Raw genomic sequence first — 19062 nt, forward strand, 5'->3', positions numbered from 1 at the left:
TTTACATCACCATAAGGAGGTTCTTGATATAATGAATGGGGGTAGTTTCCTTAGCAAAGGAGCCTTAGAGGCTTATAGATTTTTAAAAGATCAATCTAAGCATAATAATAATTCTAGAGAGTAACGATATCCCCCGCTCCGATAGTTCTTCTTCAACAGTTAGACTACCAACATATTTGAGGTTAAATCTGATCCAGAGCTTAAAACTTTAATCGAATCTCTTACTAAAAACGTAGACGCCATTTCTGTTCAACAAAAGCCTACCCACGTCATGAATGTCAACTCTATTCCTTGTAATTTCTGTTTGAGTCTTGAGCATCCCGACTCCTATTGTCCTCTTGCCTATGAGCAACCACCATCACAGCCAGATAATGTTTGCTCAATAAATAGCTATCCTATTCCTACCGACCCTTGGAGACAACATCTCAACTTCAGTTGGAGAAATAATCAACAAGTTACACTTCCAGGGTATAATAATCAAAATGTTTGGCCAGCAAATAATTACAATCAAGCTCCACCTAAACAAGGACAAGGCAATTATAATAATTATAACAATAATAATTATAATGTTAATAGAGGCATCGTTCTGGTAAATAATAACTATCACAACCCACCCGTTAATAATCAACGTGAGATAGTTCCAGTCACACCACCTGTGATCAATACACACCCACAACCGGATCGTTTCGAAGCCTACATGCAGGCTCAACAACAGATTTTACAATCCATTGATCAATCTATTAAATAGTTTTTTTTTTTTTTTTTTTTTTTTTTTTTTTTTTTTTTTTTTTTTTGAAATAACTAGGGGTCAGCCCCCAAACTTTATTAACTAAAATTTCTTAAGTACATAGTGCCTTCCTTATCCCTCGTGATCAGTACATGCATTTTTTGATCCATCGGGGGAATAAAGAGCACCAATCCATTACACTCGTCTCTATTTAATTTCGATAAGTAGTCAGCTACTTGGTTACCTTCCCTGAAGACATGGACAAAGGATACTATGTCAAACTTTGAGCTCACTATTTGAATCTGTGCTACCAGGTTCCTACAGTACCACGGTGGCTTACCTTGCTTTGTTAAAATCTGTACCCCCTGCATAGAGTCTGATTGCACTTTAATTCGTGTTATCCTCAGCTGCTCCGCACATTCCAGCCCCTTTATAACAGCTAGCAGTTCCTGATAGATCACCGATTTCTTCTTTGAACTGCCGCTGTACGCCTGTAGCACTTCCCCATCTCTATAGTTAATCTAAGAGAAAACCCAACCAAAAGGTGTGTTTCCAGGTCAAGCTATATCGAATCCGAAAATGCCAAACATAGCCTTTGAAGTAATCGGAAATTCTACTAATGATCATCTTAATGTAGGTGAGTTAAATGCCATCACCACTCTCCGTTCTGGCATAGTGGTTGATAACATTGTTACTATACCTATTGTTACACCACTAGTGGTCACTACCAATGAAACATTACTAGATACCGATATAGAAACTGAAGAACCTACCCCTATAGAAGTACCAGTTAAACCACAACCTAAGAAACAAAAGGCCGAGGTTAAACATCCGGTTGATCCATATGCTAAATATAGAGAGAGATCACCGTTTCTCCAGAGGCTAGCCATGTTAAATAAAGATACAAATTTTGATGAGATTAGGGAAGTTTTTAAAAATCTAACAATAAACCTACCTTTTCTTGAAGCAATTAAAAAGTTACCACAACATAAGTTTCTAAAAGAGTAGTGCACTACTAGGCGTAAAACGAATATTCCTAAAGACGCCTTTTTAACTGAACAGTTTCCTACGTTATCTGAACATAATGGAATCGTGAAGTACAAGGACCCTGGTTGTCCTACTGTACAATGCACCTTAGGGTATACTCACACGACAACTGCTCTATTAGACCTGGGGGCGAGACTGTATAATGCACCTTAGGGTATACTCACACGACAACTGCTCTATTAGACCTGGGGGCGAGTGTTAACTTACTCCCTTATTACCTCTATAAACAAATAGGTCTACAAGAGATACAAACCAATGAAAATGACATTGCAATTAGTTGATCGTTCTATCAAGTATCCTAAGGGTGTGGTTGAAAATGTGCTTGTTAAGGTTCAAGATTTTTACTATCCAGCTGATTTTGTTATCCTCGATACAGAAGTCGCTAACGACTCTGTTCCTATCATTTTACGGCGTCCTTTCTTGGCAACGGCCAACACCCTTATAAAATGCCACAATGGTTCGATGTCTATGTCTTTTGGCCATCTTTCCGTTGAGGTAAATATTTTTAAAATGATGCAACAGCTACTTGATATGACTATCGATGGGGAAGTTAGCATGATCGAGAGCTTAGCTCAAGATTTTTTCAACAACACGTTCCCAGAAAATTAGATGCATAAATTCCTTTCTTTCGGAAGTTCAGATTTAGACGATGACTCCTACATAGAGGAAGTCAACGCCATTTTGGAGTCTACTCCTATCATAGATCCTTCTGTTGCTCCATCTACTGAGTTTGAAGACCTACTACCTAAACAAGTCTCCACTACTCAAGATGAGTGTATGAACCTAAAATACCTCAAAATTAGAAGCCTCTCCTTTTCTCTCTAATTCTCACTGTTCTTCCTTTTCTCTCTCCAGCGACCTCCTCTTTTTCTCCCAATCCTCTTCTTTTTATATCCTCCTCCTTCTATCTGGACCGTCCATCTGTCTTATCATCCCATGGCTCTCTTTCTGGCCATACACATGCCACGTCCGTGGTCTAGGGTTCTGCAGCTACGCTACCGTGCTCCTCCTTTTCCTTTGTTATGTTGCACCCTATCTTATGCACCGCTGACTTAGTCCAACTTCCCACATTATGCCACTACAAATGCCCCTTCTCGACTCTGCGGTCCGGATAACAGATCCGGGGTCGAGAACTCTCATTAGTGTTCTCTTTTCTCGATTTACGTGTGAGGTGGACTGCACTCATCACGCACGTTTTCAGCCACCCCTCGTATCTCGTGCTTCCACGTGTCTCATTCTGGCTAGGTTGTCTACCTAACTCCTCGAGTTCCCCACCCCTAAGTAATTACCTTTTTACCCCTCCCCTATTTAAACTCCCTTCTCCCTCTTCCTCACTTTACTTTCCCTTTTCCCTTTACTTTTCACTACCTTGCCATTTTCCCCTCTCCGATCAGTTTCTAGTTTGCGTGCGCCTCCTCAATTTTTCGATGGCTCCTACATCTTCCTGACACTCTACTCAAGCCTAACCACTCCTTCTTTGCTTCATTCGGTACGTTTTCTAGGCCTTACTTATTTTTGTTTGAACTGAATATTGGTGTCATTTCATATCTTGCGTCTGTTCCTCTACTTTTTCAATGTCGGGCTCTGAATCTGGCAACTCTTCCTCTTCTTCGTCTCATAGAATAGCATCTCCGCCTCCTATTACCCCTACTGTAGCCCCATCTACCTCGGGGCTCCAAGGTCATTTGCTGCCACCACCCTCTCATTTCCGCCGCCCCAATTTAGATGTCATTAGGGCTGCTTATGGCATTCCAGCCAACATAACCTTAGAGCACCTGCCATCTGTCACACACTACCCCCATTTGGTTCCCCGATGTCGGGGGTACCTTGTGATCACTGTGGGTCAAATTGTCGCCAGTCTAGGCTGCCCCTCACTCTTCTGGATGTCGAGGTGTGTAATCATTTCAACATTCCCCCCTGTCAAGGCATAGGGAATTTTTGGAGAATCATGTATGCTACGAACTCATACAATAGAACCGGCGAGCCCAAGATTATGAGCCGTGATATTTTCTCTCACTATTTCATTAAGAAAAGTACCAAAGATGTCGGTATGGGGTACCAGTCTTTTTGTGTCCGTCCTCGAAAGCCATCACTCTTGCTCCGAGTCACAACCTCAGATAAAGTGTGGCATCACTATCCTTTATACGTGTCGGGGCAATTTCTGTCCGCGGATCTTCCTTCAGATTTTAATCTTACCCATCTTGCCTTCATAACCCATCAGATAAAGTGTGGCATCACTATCCTTTATACGTGTCGGGGCAATTTCTGTTCGCGGACCTTCCTTCAGATTTTAATCTTACCCATCTTGCCATCTTGCCTTCATAACCCGTGGTGAGTATCTTTGTTCTTCCCTTTCTCTAGATGTGTTGTTTTCGTTACACCCTAACCCACTGTTCTTCTCTGTTTTGCAGGTTGGCGGCCGGACTCCAAATCCCTACTCTATTCTGGCATGTCCTGCCCTATTTTTCAAAGACTTTGCGACCTCAGCCCTGCCCAGGCCGACCTCCTGGGCATCCACCCTACTACCACTACTCCCCTGTTGCAAACCCTAGATCTACACAACTTCCGCGGCTTCTCAGCACCCTTCTATCGTCCTCCCCCACCCAAGGAGTGGAAACCCAGAGCATCTCCACCTACAAGAAAAAGGACTCGTGCCCCTGACTTCCACCGCCGTCATCCTCGAGCCTCCTCTCATTCCCTCGAATCACGCGATCCCCCCACCTCCTCTGCTCCCGAAGACATCCCTTCTTACTGTTCCATCTCTAACTGGGACGACCAGTACACCTCTCCCCACTCTCCACCTGACAATATGGATGTCCACAAATAGAAACTGTTTGACAGCGATTCTGATGACGACGACGTGAGGGAGGTTCATCCCACCAAAGTAAGGGCTTCTGCTGAAGCTCCCCCAACCAAGAGGTCGCGGACCTCCGCCTCTGAAGAATCTGTCCCTATCACTCAGCGAACTTCAGCTTCTGGAGAACCTACCCCTGTCCCTTCTGCACTTCAACCAGCCGTCTCCTCCCCCCCACACTCGCCGGCTCGGCAATGAACCAATTCCACCGGCATCTCCGGTCTCTGAGTCGGCCCTTGTAGAAGACTTCTGCCTTATCTTCAATATACGCAACCGTAGGGTGAATACTGCGGACTCCGCTCTGGATAATGCGGTTGTAGCCTCCTCTCTATTCTACAATGCTCATTTGCCCAAGGATATAGCTTACGCAGACGGGGGGTCGTTTGATCAGCACCGTACCTCTCTGTATACCAACTAGGAGAGCGTACACTCTCTTTCTTTCTTTTTTTTTTAATCTCTCTTCTTGATTCTAGGTAAGCTTGGACGTTTCCTTCATGATCCGTGGTCTCTTCAGTACTATGACCAAGGTCACCTTGGAGAAAGAACTTAACGACCCTTCTGGCATAAAAGTTGCCAATGCCGGACTCCAATCAGATCTGGCCTCTGCTAACTTGGATAAGCTCAAGGCTTTGGATGAACTCAAGTCCGCAGAATCCTCTCATTAGAAATACATGGACTCAGTCAATGACCGCTTGAGTCACCAAAGGGAAACGTTTCTCCAACAGCACCAACTCAATCTGGATGTTCTTGCTCAACAACACCAGGCAGCCGTTGACGCCCTCTACCAAAAACACAAGGATGATGCCGCCGACCTACTAAAGCAACAACAAGCAGACATGAATCTCCTTCGCGACCGCTTCAAGCTCCTAGCCGACAAGAGGGTGGCGAAGAAAATCTAAGAAGAGCATGCGCGACTCATACAGGAAGGGCGACTTCTCCCTGAAAGGCCTACCATCCCAGATAGACTCCCCTGAGACCACGAGGGAAGAAGTGGTAGCCACTGAAACCATCCTTGCCCCCCCTATGCCAGAAGAGACTTCTACCCCTATAACGGTCACCGAGGAGACCACCGTCGCACCCATGGAGGACAATACCGGAGAAATCGTCGCAACACCCCCTGCGGAAGCCACTGACAAATGCCTGCTCAAGACTCTCTCTCTGAGATGCACTAGAAATCTTTCTTTGTCTGTAATAATTTACTTTTATCCCCTCCTATCTAGATGTTGCTACACTACTCATTTTGTTGGCATATTGACAATATTCTCTTTAATGTGAAGTTTGAATTAATTAGATATTGGCCTTGTTCTGTCCCTTTCTCGTTGTTTGGCTATTTACCCGAATGCAAGTCACTCCCCATGCCCCATGTGTAAATTGCATCCCTCGTCCACGGAGGGCTCATCCTACTCCGCGGGCTCCCTATCCTTGAGAAGTTAGTTGGGGCACTCATATTACCCTCAGCTCAACTCTGGCCTTGTATTATCAAAAGGCTCATCCCCTCCGCCATCTCTCTTCATGCCTAGGCTCTATGCCCCATGTGTAGTTTGCATGTCTCTTCTGCGAAGGGCTCGTCCCACTCCGCGGATTCTGTGTACTCAAGAAGTCAATCAGGGCAACTCATCTTGCCCCAGGCTCACCTTCGGCCTGGTACCAGCGGTGGGCTCATCCCCTCTGCGGTCCCCCTCTATGCTTGGACTCCATGCCCCAGGTGCAGTTTGTACCTTTCCTCCGCGAAGGGCTCAACCCACTCCGCGGTTTCTATAGCCTCCGGAAGTTTAATTGAGACAACTCATCTTGCCCCAGGCCCGATTCTGACCTGGTACTAACGAAGGGCTCACCCACTCCGCTATCTCTCTCTGCGCTTGGGTTTCATGCCCCATGTTCATTTTGGACTCTTGCCTTTACAAATAACATTCTCTTCTCAAAAGTGTCGTTGTATTATATATTTATATACGGCTACAAACTCTTGCTCTAGATTTTCATTAGATTCAAGTGTGAATTTTTTTTAGCATTCTCACGTTCCAAGGCTTCTCTACCGATCTGCCTTCCTGTGTTCGCAATTTGTAGGTGCCAGCTCCTCCTATATCCACCACAGTGTAAGGTCCGTCCCAATTCGAACCCAGCTTTCCATCTTTCTCCTTTCTGGTACTAGGCGTCACTCGACAGAGCACCATATCACCTACTTGGAATCGTTGTGGCCTGACCCTCTTGTTGTACTGTCTTTGCAATCTCTGGTGGTACTCCTCCAACTTTATACAGGCTGTGTCTCTTCTCTCCTGTACCAGATTTAGATCCGCTGCTAATATCCTCCAGTTTGAACCCTCCTCCATGGCCTTTGTTCGTGTCGTCACTACCACCATCTCAGAAGGGATCACGGCCTCCACACCGTAAGCCAACGAGAACGGGGTCTCTTGGGTGGACGACCGAGGCGTGATCCTATAGGCCCAGAGTACATGATTCAGCTCGTCTACCCACACCCCCTTCTTATCTTCCAACTTCCTCTTAAGGTTGTTCATAATAGTTTTGTTAGATGACTCCGCCTGTCCGTTGCCTTTGGGATTGTATGGGGCTGAGAACCCCTATTTCACTTTATAAGCTTGCAAGAAACTGGTTACCTTCGCTCCTATGAATTGAGTCCTATTGTTTGCTACAATGGCATATGGCAGTCCAAACCTGCAGATAATATTCTCCCATAGGAACTTGATTATTTGCGCCTCCTTTATCTGCTGCAAGGGTATGGCCACAATCCATTTCGTGAAATAATCAGTGGCTACGAGCATGAACCTCCGCTTGCCACTGGCCATAAGCAGCGATCCCACTATATCCATTGCCCACATAGCGAACGGCCATGGGCTCGATACGTTATGCAGTGGTTTTGTGGGGGAGAAGATCAACTGGGAAAACCTTTGACATTTGTCACATCTCTTAGCAAACTCCACTGCATCTCTTTTCATATGGGGCTAGAAATACCCTTGTGTCAATAAACGATGGGTCGTCGTTCTTCCCGCTGAATGGCTCCCGCAATCTCCCTCGTGTAATTCTGCCAACACCTCGGATGATAATCGCGGACCTAAGTATTTCAACAGCGGTCCATTAAAGTTTTTTCGGTACAACTCTCCCTCCAGCAGAACGTATATCTTAGAAGTTTGTTCCCATCACCTTCTTTCCTTCTTATCTGTCACCTCCTCTCCCGTCAAAAAGCGCTTAATTGGATCCATCCAACTCCCATTCTCTTCTGCGACCTGGAAAATCTCTATTGCGTCCTCAGTGCTCAGTTTTTCCAACCTTCCCACTCGTATTGTTCTTGCTCCCGACCCAGGGATTGCGGTGGCGACATATGCCAGGGCATCGGCATGTCAATTTTCTCTACGACCCAAGTGGATGAACCTGATCTTTGCAGATCGTTTGTGTAGCACCTCCAAATATCTTACCATTCTGGGGTATCGGGCGGCGAACCCACCGTTTGCCTGACACACCACCAAATTTGAATCGGAATACACTGTCAGCTCTTTCACTCCCAAATCCTCAGCCATTCTCAATCCCACAATCACCGCTTCATATTCTGCCTCACTACTGGATGCCGTGAAGCCTAGTTTCAGGGTCTGCTCTATTCTGTTATTATCGGGTGTAACCAATACTACTCCTATGCCGCTGCATGCATCTGTAGTCGATCCATCTGCAAATAACCTACATCCGTTGCTCTTATCCCACGGGTCCAGGAGGTCTGGCTCCCCTTCCCTCTCTTGTTCCATGACCATCTCTTCTCCCCAAGTGGGTCCTCTGCTGGAAACTCTGCTAGAAACTTGGCCATCACCTGTGCTTTTTCCGCGGTTTTTATCTAATATTGTGATAAGAGCCCAAAACTGTAGTTTTAACCCCTTAACAATAATACTTTTAGACCGATTATGCGAGTAATAAATAAGAGTTAATGCTGATTACGTGCTTTTATGTATTTCAGGCATTAAAGTCAATTATGTACAAAAATATACCACTTTGGCGAGATAAAGGAGCAAGTGTTGGTTGCTAAGGAGTTCTGTGATTAAAGGCCAAGATTCAAGGAGAAAAAGCCTTTGTAAAGCCCGGTCAAAAGCTAAAAAGTCAAAGTCAACGCAGGCAGAAACAACACACAAAAGTCAGCAGAACTTCTGAAGACCATATATTTGGACTCAGGCCTCGGAATTGAGCCTACCTTATGTCAAAACGACCGGCTCAGAAAGAGGTTTCCAATGGTTTAAACCTTGACCCAATCAAAGGAGCACAAGTAGACAAAAATCCTACTAAAGTCAGATCTAGCTGAAAAAGGCCCTGTGGACTGAAGAGATTAGGTTTTGGGCTCGATTTTCCGGCCCAAAACATGGCTCCTCAGCCCTTGCACAATAATGTGGATCTGGTCTCCTCCATTTCAACACACAAGACTTAGCTAAAAAGATACACTTAGTTTTAGATAGAAAGTAGCCATTAGAGTATAGTTTTAGATCAAGTTTTGAGTTTTGATTTCCATTAATTAGTTTTCATACCTTGTTTTAATTTAGTTAATTGAATCATTGTTATTCCTTTGTTAAATTAATAAAAATAGTTAGTTATTCATAATTTCGATTTTGATTTATTAAATTAGTTAGATTTAAATTCATATCTTAGTTATTAATCATTTCTTAGTGGTTAATTTAGATTTGAATTATTATTTAGTTCAATTTGGTAAAGTTAGAACCTTTAAATGATGTCTTGTTCAATTTCATTGGGAAATGATAATTTTATGAATCAAGGCTAAACCTCCATTAGAGGGGTTTGTTGAAGCCTTGATGAAACCTGATTGTGTAGTGTAGAATTGTTGTAAGAGTCTATTCCACTCTAGAAGGTAGTTGATTCGCCATGAGAATGGGTAGAACTTCCTCACATGCTAGTCATTAGTTGGTAGAGATTGTCATGAATGATTAGGGATTAGAACAACCAATTCTTATCGTGAGAACGTAAGAATTGGATTACAACAATTCTTCGTTAGTAAATTAAGTCGAGTTAAGGTGGAATCAATCCCCCCTAATTCCTTATCATATAATATCAATTTAGTATTTCCGTAGTTTGAATTAGCGTATCTTGTTATTTGAATTCACATCGTAGTATAATTCCACACTATTACTCTCACTAACTTTGGATAGACTCGCAGTCGTAGAAAATATTGAATGCTAAAGAACTAGGAGTGAAACGAATCTTTTACTCCACTCTATTTCGATAGATTCGAGAGTATAATAATCTTTGACAAATTAGTCTTCATAAAGTTTTAGGTTTACTTACGTTTTAACTTCAACGTTTTTTGGTGAGTAGAATTATCAATTTTACAGTTATCAAATGGCGTCGTTGCCATCTTAGTTCCCTTTAGCATTGCATTCTTTAGAATTGTTAGTTTTCCAAAGTCCCATAACCCACCCACCCTTGTTTGATTCTAACTGTGGTTGTCCATTTCAGCAACAAAATTTTCCTCGCAGAATTATACGGAGTGCGACCCGCGCCCTAGGCAAGCTAAATTGAAGCGCCACCCACGCCCAAACGCCTGGAACTCCAGTTTTTAGCTCAGCGCGACCCGCGCCTTGCCAAGGTAAAACTCAAGCCCCCCCAGCGGTGAAGCGCCTGGAACTTAAGTTATTCCCAGGCGACCCGCGCCATACCAAAGCTAAGTTCAAGCGCCCCCCGCGCCCAAACGCTTGGAACTCCAGCTTGGCCAGAGAGCGACCCACGCCCTACCTAGGCCTATTCTGAGCGCTACCCGCGCCTTCTATTGAAACTCCCCAATTTCCACAGGTTTGTTTCAAACTTCCATTTCTTCAAGGTTTTCAGTGTTCTAACTTGTTATATACACTGAGCACGCGTATATAAGACGCTATTCATAAGTGAAGCAAGGAGGCATTCAGGTACTTCTTTCTTCAAACACCTCGCATCTCCTGTTAGAGGTTCATACTAGCATATCAGGATTGTTTGGAGTGTTGTCGTGTTTAGTTAAGATTGGTCTTTGCCTTGCATGAGATTAAGGTCAGGCCGAAGAAAAACGCCTAACGTAATCAACCGGCAACGTCAACAAACACGCCTTTCTAGTATACCACTCACTACACCTCTAGCTAATATACCACACACCACACCTGAAATAATGGTTGAAGAAAGAGAGTCTCCTCTCTCTGACTTTTACAAAGCCTTGAATCATAGCCTGAAATCTTGCATCGTCCTATCAGACCCAGTGGGGGATTTCCGAATCCCCCCAAATATATTTAATTTGTTACCCATTTTTCATGGGTCAAACCATGAAAAGCCTTATCAGCACATGCGTAGGATTGACCAAGTCATTACTACATTCCACCATCCTATGGTTTGTGCTGAACAAATTAAATTGAGGGTGTTTCCTTTCACCTTAGCCGATAAGGCGGCGTCTTGGTTAACTGCCCAATCGCTTAATTTTGTGGACTTGTCGGCTAAACTTGTTGAACTATTTGTAGAACATTTTTACCCACCACTGAAGACTGATGAAATGCTTTCCAAGATTCATTTCTTTCGATAAAATCATCATGAATCATTTTCATAGGCTTGGAATCGTTTCACCGATCTTCTTATAGAGTGTCCACACCATAACCTCGTGAAAGACACATTAGTTCGTGCCTTTTTCAAAGGACTTTTACACCACCATAAAGAAGTCCTTGACATAATGAATGGGGGTAGTTTCCTAAGTAAGGGAGCCTCAGAGGCTTATAAATTTTTAGAAGATCAAACTAAGCGTAATAGTGATGATATCTCCCGTTTCACTAGTTTTTCTACAATAGTTAAAGCCGCCGGTATGTTTGAGATGAAACACGATCCTGAACTTAAAAATTTAATCAAATCTCTCAATAAAAAGGTAGAGGCTATTTCTGTTCAACAAACGCCTATCTCTGTCATGAATGTCAACTCTAATCCATGTAATTTCTATTTGAGTCCTGAGCATCCAGACTCCTATTGTCCTCTCGCCTATGAACAACAACAATCACAACAAGATAATGTTTGTTCCATTAATAGCGAACCTAACGCAGCTTGGTGACAAAACCCCAACTTCCGTTGGCGAAATAATCAACAACCTTCAAGGTTGTTTAACCCAAATGTTAGGCCAACAAATAATTACAACCAAGCTCCACCAAGGCAAGGACAAGGTCAGGGTAATTATAATTATAATAAGCAAGCTCAACCACGACAAGGACAAGGTCAGGGTAATTATAATAATTATAATAATAATAATTATAATACTAATAGAGGTATCATTCTGATAAATAATAACTATCAAAATCCACCCATTAATAATCATCGTGACATAATTCCTGTCACACAACCTATAGCTAACACTCCTCCACAACCGGATCATTTTGATGCCTTTATGAAAACCCAACAACAGATTTTACAAGCCATCCAACTTTCCTTACAGCAGTTAGCACAAGAGAAAGTACAACCCAAATGTGTGTTTCCAAGACAAGCGATACCTAATCTTAAAACACCAAACACAGCCTTTAAGGTAAACGGTAATACTAGTAACAAAAATGCAAATGTAGGTGAGATAAATTCCATCACCACTCTCCGTTTAGGTAGAGTGGTTAATAACAAAGTAACTGTCTATCGTTACCCCACCAGTAGTCCCTACACCAGATATTACACTAGATACCGAAATAGAAACTGAATATCGTACCCCTATAGAGGTACCAGTTAAACCACATCCTAAGAAACAGAAAAAGCAAGGTTAACCATCCTGTTAATCCATATGTTAAATATTGAGAGAAACCACCGTTTACTCATAAATTAGCTATGTTAAACAAGGATACAAATTTCGCCGAGATTAAGGAAATTTTTAAAAATCTAACGATAAACTTACCTTTTCTTGAAGTGATTAAAAAGTTACCTCACCATGCTAAGTTTCTCAAAGAGTTGTGCACTACTAGGTGTAAGACAAAGATTCCTAAATATGCCTTTTTAACTAAACAGTTTCCAACTTTAACGGAACACAATAGAATCATTAAGTACAAGGACCCTGGTCGTCCGACTGTACAATGCACTTTACGAGATACTCACATGACCACTGCTTTATTAGACCTGGGGGGCGAGTGTTAACGTACTCCCTTATTATTTATATAAACAAATATGTCTATAGGAAATGCAACCTACAACAATGACGTTGCAATTAGCTGATAGGTCTATCAAGTATCCTAAGGGTGTAGTGGAAAACGTGCTGGTTAAGGTTCAGGATTTCTACTATCCTGCGGATTTTGTTATCCTCGATACAAAAGTCGCTAACGATTCTGTTCCGATCATTTTAGGGCGCCCTTTCTTGGCAACTGCCAACGCGCTTATAAACTGCCGCGATGGTTCGATATTTTTGTCCTTTGGCCATCTTTCCGTTGTGCTCAATGTTTTTAAAACGATCAAACAGTTTCCTGATACGAATATCGATAGAGAGGTTAGCATGATCGAGAGCTTAGCTCATGATTATTTTAGAACCACGTTTTCGGATGACCAGATGCACAAATTCCTTTCCTTTGAAAGTTCTAACTTCGACAAGGACTCCTTGGACGTAGATGATATTGAGGAAGATTTCCTTCAACTTTTTTGCAACTCTTCCCTGCCACCTCGCGAGTCCCACCCTACCAACATCCAATTATCCCTTGACGCTATGACGGAAGATGAATTTTTCACCCTATATCCCAGTGATTCTTTTGACCCACCTATTGAGAAATATCTGGCATATCTCAAGGCTTCTAATGATCTAGACCTGAGAGCTCTAGCTGACACTCATTTATCTTCCATCACCAATTTCCCCCACCTTCCACCTTTTCAACGAAACCTGGAGTTTGCGCTTGACCCTCTTGTTTCTTCTGTGCTTAACGATTTTCTAAATCCTCTTAATACAGAAATAATTTCCAAAGGAAAGGCACTTGACACATTCATTTTCAGAATTGAGACAGCTCCCACCTACACCATGAATGAGTTTTGTGTTAAACCAACATTCTCATTTTTTCGATTTCTTACTTCTAAAACCTATCCATATCCAACATATCTTCCACAAACATCCATCTTTTCACGATCATTCACTTCGACACCCTCTCGGTCAAAGATGAAAAAGAAGGTGCATGCTCAGTTACGTTCTAGATCCATCAGACGTTGCTTTCATTTCAATAAGTTGCGTCGTAGAAAATCTTGGTGCTTGATTCTGTTTGGGGGTGCATTCCATGTTATTTATTTATGGAAAGACCCACAACTCTTTAGGTTGTTAATATATGGAAAACTGCAGGGTATATATATATATATATATCCAGTTATTTGTGAAAGTCTCGGGAATCTGACTTTAAAAGACCCACGTTAAAACAAATTTTCAAACTTCATTGCCAAAAATTTGTTTGGGGGTGGGGTGTTCGTTTTTCTGTCCTGGATTGTTCAACTTTCCATTTATGTTGCTTAGGCTGTTTAATTGTATTACGATTCGGGTTGACATTATCTATGAAATTAGATTTCATTCGTTCGCATAACTTACGTCATGCAAGCACTTCAAGGCATTTTCCATCTACTTATATGTCGCCCTAAGTTGGAATAGAGTGTTTTATGTATCATTGGATTCAAAATTCTCTCTTGATCGTTTCCATATCTCATTCGCATAAATCGGACCGGTAACGAAGAGGCAATTTTAGGTTGAAGTTTCGTGAAAAATCGACGAATTTCGAAAATCGATTTGGGCTTGGGCCCCAGGCACGCACGTGCATCTCTTTCCTCCAAACAAAACAGAATCGTGATTTCTTTCCAATTCTGCCATTACCAAATTCAAAACCCTAATTAAAAAAAAAAAAAAAAAAGAAAGAAACCTAAATATAACCACGCCCAAATTCAAAACCTTCCCCAAAACACTCCCACCACCATCTCCAACAATTTCAACTACCGAAAACATCCAAAAATCCAAGAATTCGAGCTGCCACCTCGCCTCCTCCCATTCTTTTAAGTGAGTTTGATTTTAAATCCGTTCCCCACCTTATTCAAACCCACAAATCCACTTAAAACTTCAATGGCTCTAAGTTGAAGAATTTTTCCAGAACAAGCTTTTACGGCCGACCGTTTCGTGCTGTTTTACGGTGACAAGATGATTAGGAGGAATTGGAATAGGTTGTTGTGGTACTCGACAGATGATTTATACCACCCCATTTTAGTGGAACAATTTTATAAGAAGAGAGAGTTGGATGGTTAGAAAATTTTCATGAAGGTGGCCGGGACTAGGAGAGAATTATCGAGAGAGAAGTTGGCTGAGATTGTAGGCATTACGCCTGAATGCCATCTCGAAGCCACCGTGCAGGAATCCCAGTATACTTGAGTTCATTCATTGATGAACGAGACTCTCATGGAGGGTCAATACAATCCGAATTCTCATTTTGCACGACAGTCATCTCTGCGAACCAACCAACTAGCTGTAGCTCAGTGGATTGGTAAGAACGTCATTGGGAAGGAGAAAGTGAGTGACATCGGTTTGACATGTCTACACATTATCTGGATATTGCAAGAGAAGAGGTATGAATTCTGTATCCTCGAGTTTTTGATAAATATGATTAGAGGAGTTGGGAATAGTATTGCACCATTTCCTGCTTTAATTACGAAGATAATGTTGTCTTAGGGGGGGGGGGGGGAACCAATAACTGAGCAAACTATGTTGAAATTTCATTCGAATGAAATTATTTATACAAAGTGTATCCAAAAGACTTGGATGTTACCGGAGGACAGGATGGTTGATTCGGATGAGGAAATGGAGGACATGACATGTTTGGATGAAGATGCCTTGGAGAGGTGTACGTCTGATTCAGAACGCATCCATGTCAGTGTTGCATGCTGGCGTACGTTGCATTTATGCTATTTGTGAAGATATACGAGATAGGCAGATTAAAATTCGAACGAAACAAAATACCCTTCAGAAGAATTTTGAAGTGCTCGACAAGAGCCAGGCGGATCTCCATTATAACATGGAGATAGTACTCCAGCGTTAGGTTACACATTATACAGATATGAAGGCAAAGATGGAAGTACAGCGCCTGTTCCAAGTAGAGATTCTACGACACATGCCACCCTTGGAGGGTTCTATTTCATATGAGTCTGAGAGGCATGAGTGTCGTCGCCAAAGGATGGATGGCTCGGGCCCTTCTTCATCCCAGGCCCAATCTCCATCTCAGGGTCCAACTTCATCACGTGGCTAGGTGTTTCGAAAAATTTGGTGTTTTGATGTTATTAAGTTATTTTTATTGTTTTTATTAGTTCAGATATTAAGATTTTTGAATGCAGTAGTTAAATTTGAATTCGGTAGTTAATTGTATTTGAATTTCAATTTTTAATATAATGTGGTTCTTTTCAAATTATGCATTGTTTTTATTATTAATCCCACATTCCCGAATTGTTTAGGGGTGGTATTATTTACTATAGCATGATTTGTTATATGATCCTCTATTTTAGAAGATGTTTTGGAGTGATGGTTGAGAATATTGCCGATATGGGCATACTTATGATTAGATGTTGTGATAGGATGAAATCTAAAAGAGTTTAGAAGTTACTATTCTAAATTCAATCTAAAAGATATTAGGGTTGTTTTAGAATCAAGAATATGGGTTGTTTCCGTTTTCGGTTTTGGAAATTTTTTGTTTTCGGCAATTGCCTTAAAGCTTTTTGGCAACTTCCCGATTCGTTTTGGAAACTTAAAACCTATATAAACTTCATTCATTCTATACTCACAACCCACACTACACCTCACATTCATCTCTCACCTTTCACTCCTAACTTTTCCTGCTTTTTCCTTCTCACTTCTGCATTTCAGCACCTCGGAGCACACCTGCGCCCTAGGCACTGCTAGTCAAAATTTCTTCAGAGCGCGACCCACGCCCTATCAAGCCCAAACCTGAGCGCGACCTGCGCCCAAAACACTGGAATTCCAGTTTTCATCCGGAGCGCGACCCGCGCCCATCCCAGGCAAAAAGCTAGCGCTCCCTGCACTGAGGCGCCTGGAACTCGAACTTCACCAAGGCACATCACGCGCCCTACCCAGGCATAGGCAGAGCGCACCCCGCGCCCTGACCCCCATGAGCACGAAAAATTCCGATTTTTTGTGGGTTGTTCCAGGATCATTTGCAGCTGTTCCAGCGAGTAGATTGGTGATGACATCCCCTCGTATCATACCGGAACAGTCTTTTGAAGACTTGTTCCAAAGTGACACCTAGGGTGCGTGGTTTCGCGAAGTGATCATTTTAGCAGGCTGGGAGCCACTATTGGTAAGTCTTGATGAACTTTATTCTCCCGCACTTACATCTTATTTTTATGATAATTGTAAGTTCTGTGATAGACCAGATGGAGAACAAGTGTTCTCCATCACCATCGGGGATAAACCGATGGAAATTTCCAGGTTCTTGCTAGCCTTTGTGCTTGGACTTGCTATGCCTGCCGAAATACAAGACTCATGGACTTATTTGGTAGATTATATGTACATGTATAACTATGAGGATTTGCATGAGCATTACGGGGCAGGAATCTTTAGGATAGAAGACCAAGGGGATTATAACGTCGCCTTTGGTAGCCCAATTGTCTATGAACGTGCAATCCTTTATGTTTTGGATCATGCTAAACATTAGAGGGGAATGGCGTTATTCTTTTGTGAATGACCTAAACTTGTGATATTTTCCTTGCTTTAGGCGGGGGCGACACTCTCTATGATATTCCCCAGACCCTAATGCCTAGTTTAGCCCGAGCCCATAGCAAGAGGCATAAGTACCTTCTTATGCCTGTTTTAATTTGTCTTATTATGCTATGTTTCTTCCCTATTTTTTGTGCCCGTTTCATGGATTGGGTTGGGGTCGACATTATGAGACCCACCAATTGTATTATTCGATCGTTCCGTGCAATGACTTGGCAAGGGTGGAGGATACAACCTCATCAGGTTGCACCTTACACCCCATCCGACCAAGTGCCACTTGACAGGTTAGCTATTGTAGATGATAAGTGGCGTGAAGCCTGGCAAATTACCATGGCGTGGCAGGATGCGTAGGAGCCTTATTTCTTTATAGAGGATGAGGAGGACGATTAAGCGGGAGATAAGGTAAGTTTTTAGTTTTAGTTAGTGTTTGTTTATGTCCCAAGCAAATTATTTCTTATTAACCCCATAACGGGTGGAACTCTTATCGAGTTGCGTCAGTTTTATTTGCTATATTAGTATGTTATAACCTTGTTTTGCAGATGTTCCAGAATTTCACGCGTTTCTATGGTATTTTTCTACCCTTTTTATTTAAATACTTTGAGGACAAAGCATGCTTCTTGTTTGGGGGTGGGCATAGAAACACGTGTAATTAAGGCATATGTTAGGATATAGATATGTATAATATGCACTTGTTTTCTAGTAAAAATTTGAAAAATTTTAAAATATAAATAAAAAGTTATGCTATACACTTAGGAATATTGGTATTGTTTTATTTCTCTATGCTCTTAATAATCTAGAAGTCTCACGTAGCTTTTGCATTAGAATAATTTTAGAAACTTAAGTTAATATATAGGTAATAATCTTTGTATCTATCTATAAATATATTACATGAGTATCTATGATTGTTTGGTAGTAAGTTTCCGAAATCTAGGCTAGAGTACTTATTCTACAAATCCTGTGAGAATATACCCTAGAGCCTTATATGAGTGAAACATTTGAGAAATGACACAAGGGAGAAGTAAAATCCGGATAGAGAAATCACACGTCCACTTGCTTGATCACTATACCATATCCTAAGCGAGAATTTAGGCCCTCTTTGGATCAATATAGCCAGAAATTCAAACCTTATGAAATTATTTTCCACTAGTCACCCATCTGAGCCTTTCTTTAGCCTTTCATAAACCACAATTCCTTTACCCTTTTACAAAACAAAATAAAAATAAAAATTAGCCTACCCATTCTTTGAATGAGTTTAAGAATAGAGATGAAGAATAGAAAAGAGAAAGACCTTTGAAATCAATAATTTGTTAATCGCTTCAAATAAGAAAAGAAAGTTTTCATCCAAATAAAAAATAAATAAATAAATAAAGAGTTAGAACTCCAGAAATAGAATCAAAGGAGTCAAAAGCCAAAGAAAAAGAAAAATATGGCTAAGGATGGAAACAAAGTGTAGAAGCAAAAGTAAAGAACAAGGTTTTTTCTAGTTATATAATATGAATACTCTATTATCTCAGAGTTGTCCTTTTTGAATATCCATTTTATTCCTTCTTAAATTATCTCCTAATCCCCGCAACACCTAATAAAGACCTCTAGCTCAATTAGGAATATGTTAGTGTGATAGTAAGTGGCAGATGTGTTTGATTGACTCCGGCTTCCTTGTGTGTCATTGTGATTGTAAGGTAAAGTGTGCCCACTGCACACTGGAGTAGCGAAACTTGAGCGGAAAAATCATAG

General features: G+C 41.7%; 2 protein-coding genes across 2 annotated transcripts; both read right to left on the reverse strand.

The window, feature by feature from the left end:
- Positions 1-6613: 6613 nt before the first annotated feature.
- LOC147496351 (uncharacterized) lies at positions 6614-7141 on the reverse strand. The gene has a single exon (XM_086562555.1). It carries the CDS (start codon positions 7139-7141, stop codon positions 6614-6616), a length of 528 nt encoding a protein of 175 aa, XP_086418681.1.
- Positions 7142-7981: 840 nt separating this feature from the next.
- On the reverse strand, positions 7982-8383 carry LOC147496352 (uncharacterized). The gene has a single exon (XM_086562556.1). It carries the CDS (start codon positions 8381-8383, stop codon positions 7982-7984), a length of 402 nt encoding a protein of 133 aa, XP_086418682.1.
- Positions 8384-19062: the final 10679 nt, after the last annotated feature.

This window comes from Coptis chinensis, chromosome 5, assembly GCF_015680905.1.
Source record: "Coptis chinensis isolate HL-2020 chromosome 5, ASM1568090v1, whole genome shotgun sequence".
In the NCBI taxonomy this organism is placed as follows: domain Eukaryota; kingdom Viridiplantae; phylum Streptophyta; class Magnoliopsida; order Ranunculales; family Ranunculaceae; genus Coptis; species Coptis chinensis.

What these genes read in the sequence shown, in the direction of transcription:
- LOC147496351 (XM_086562555.1), bottom strand. Translation starts at nt 7,141, where the DNA reads ATGAACAACCTTAAGAGGAAGTTGGAAGATAAGAAGGGGGTGTGGGTA.
- LOC147496352 (XM_086562556.1), bottom strand. Translation starts at nt 8,383, where the DNA reads ATGGTCATGGAACAAGAGAGGGAAGGGGAGCCAGACCTCCTGGACCCG.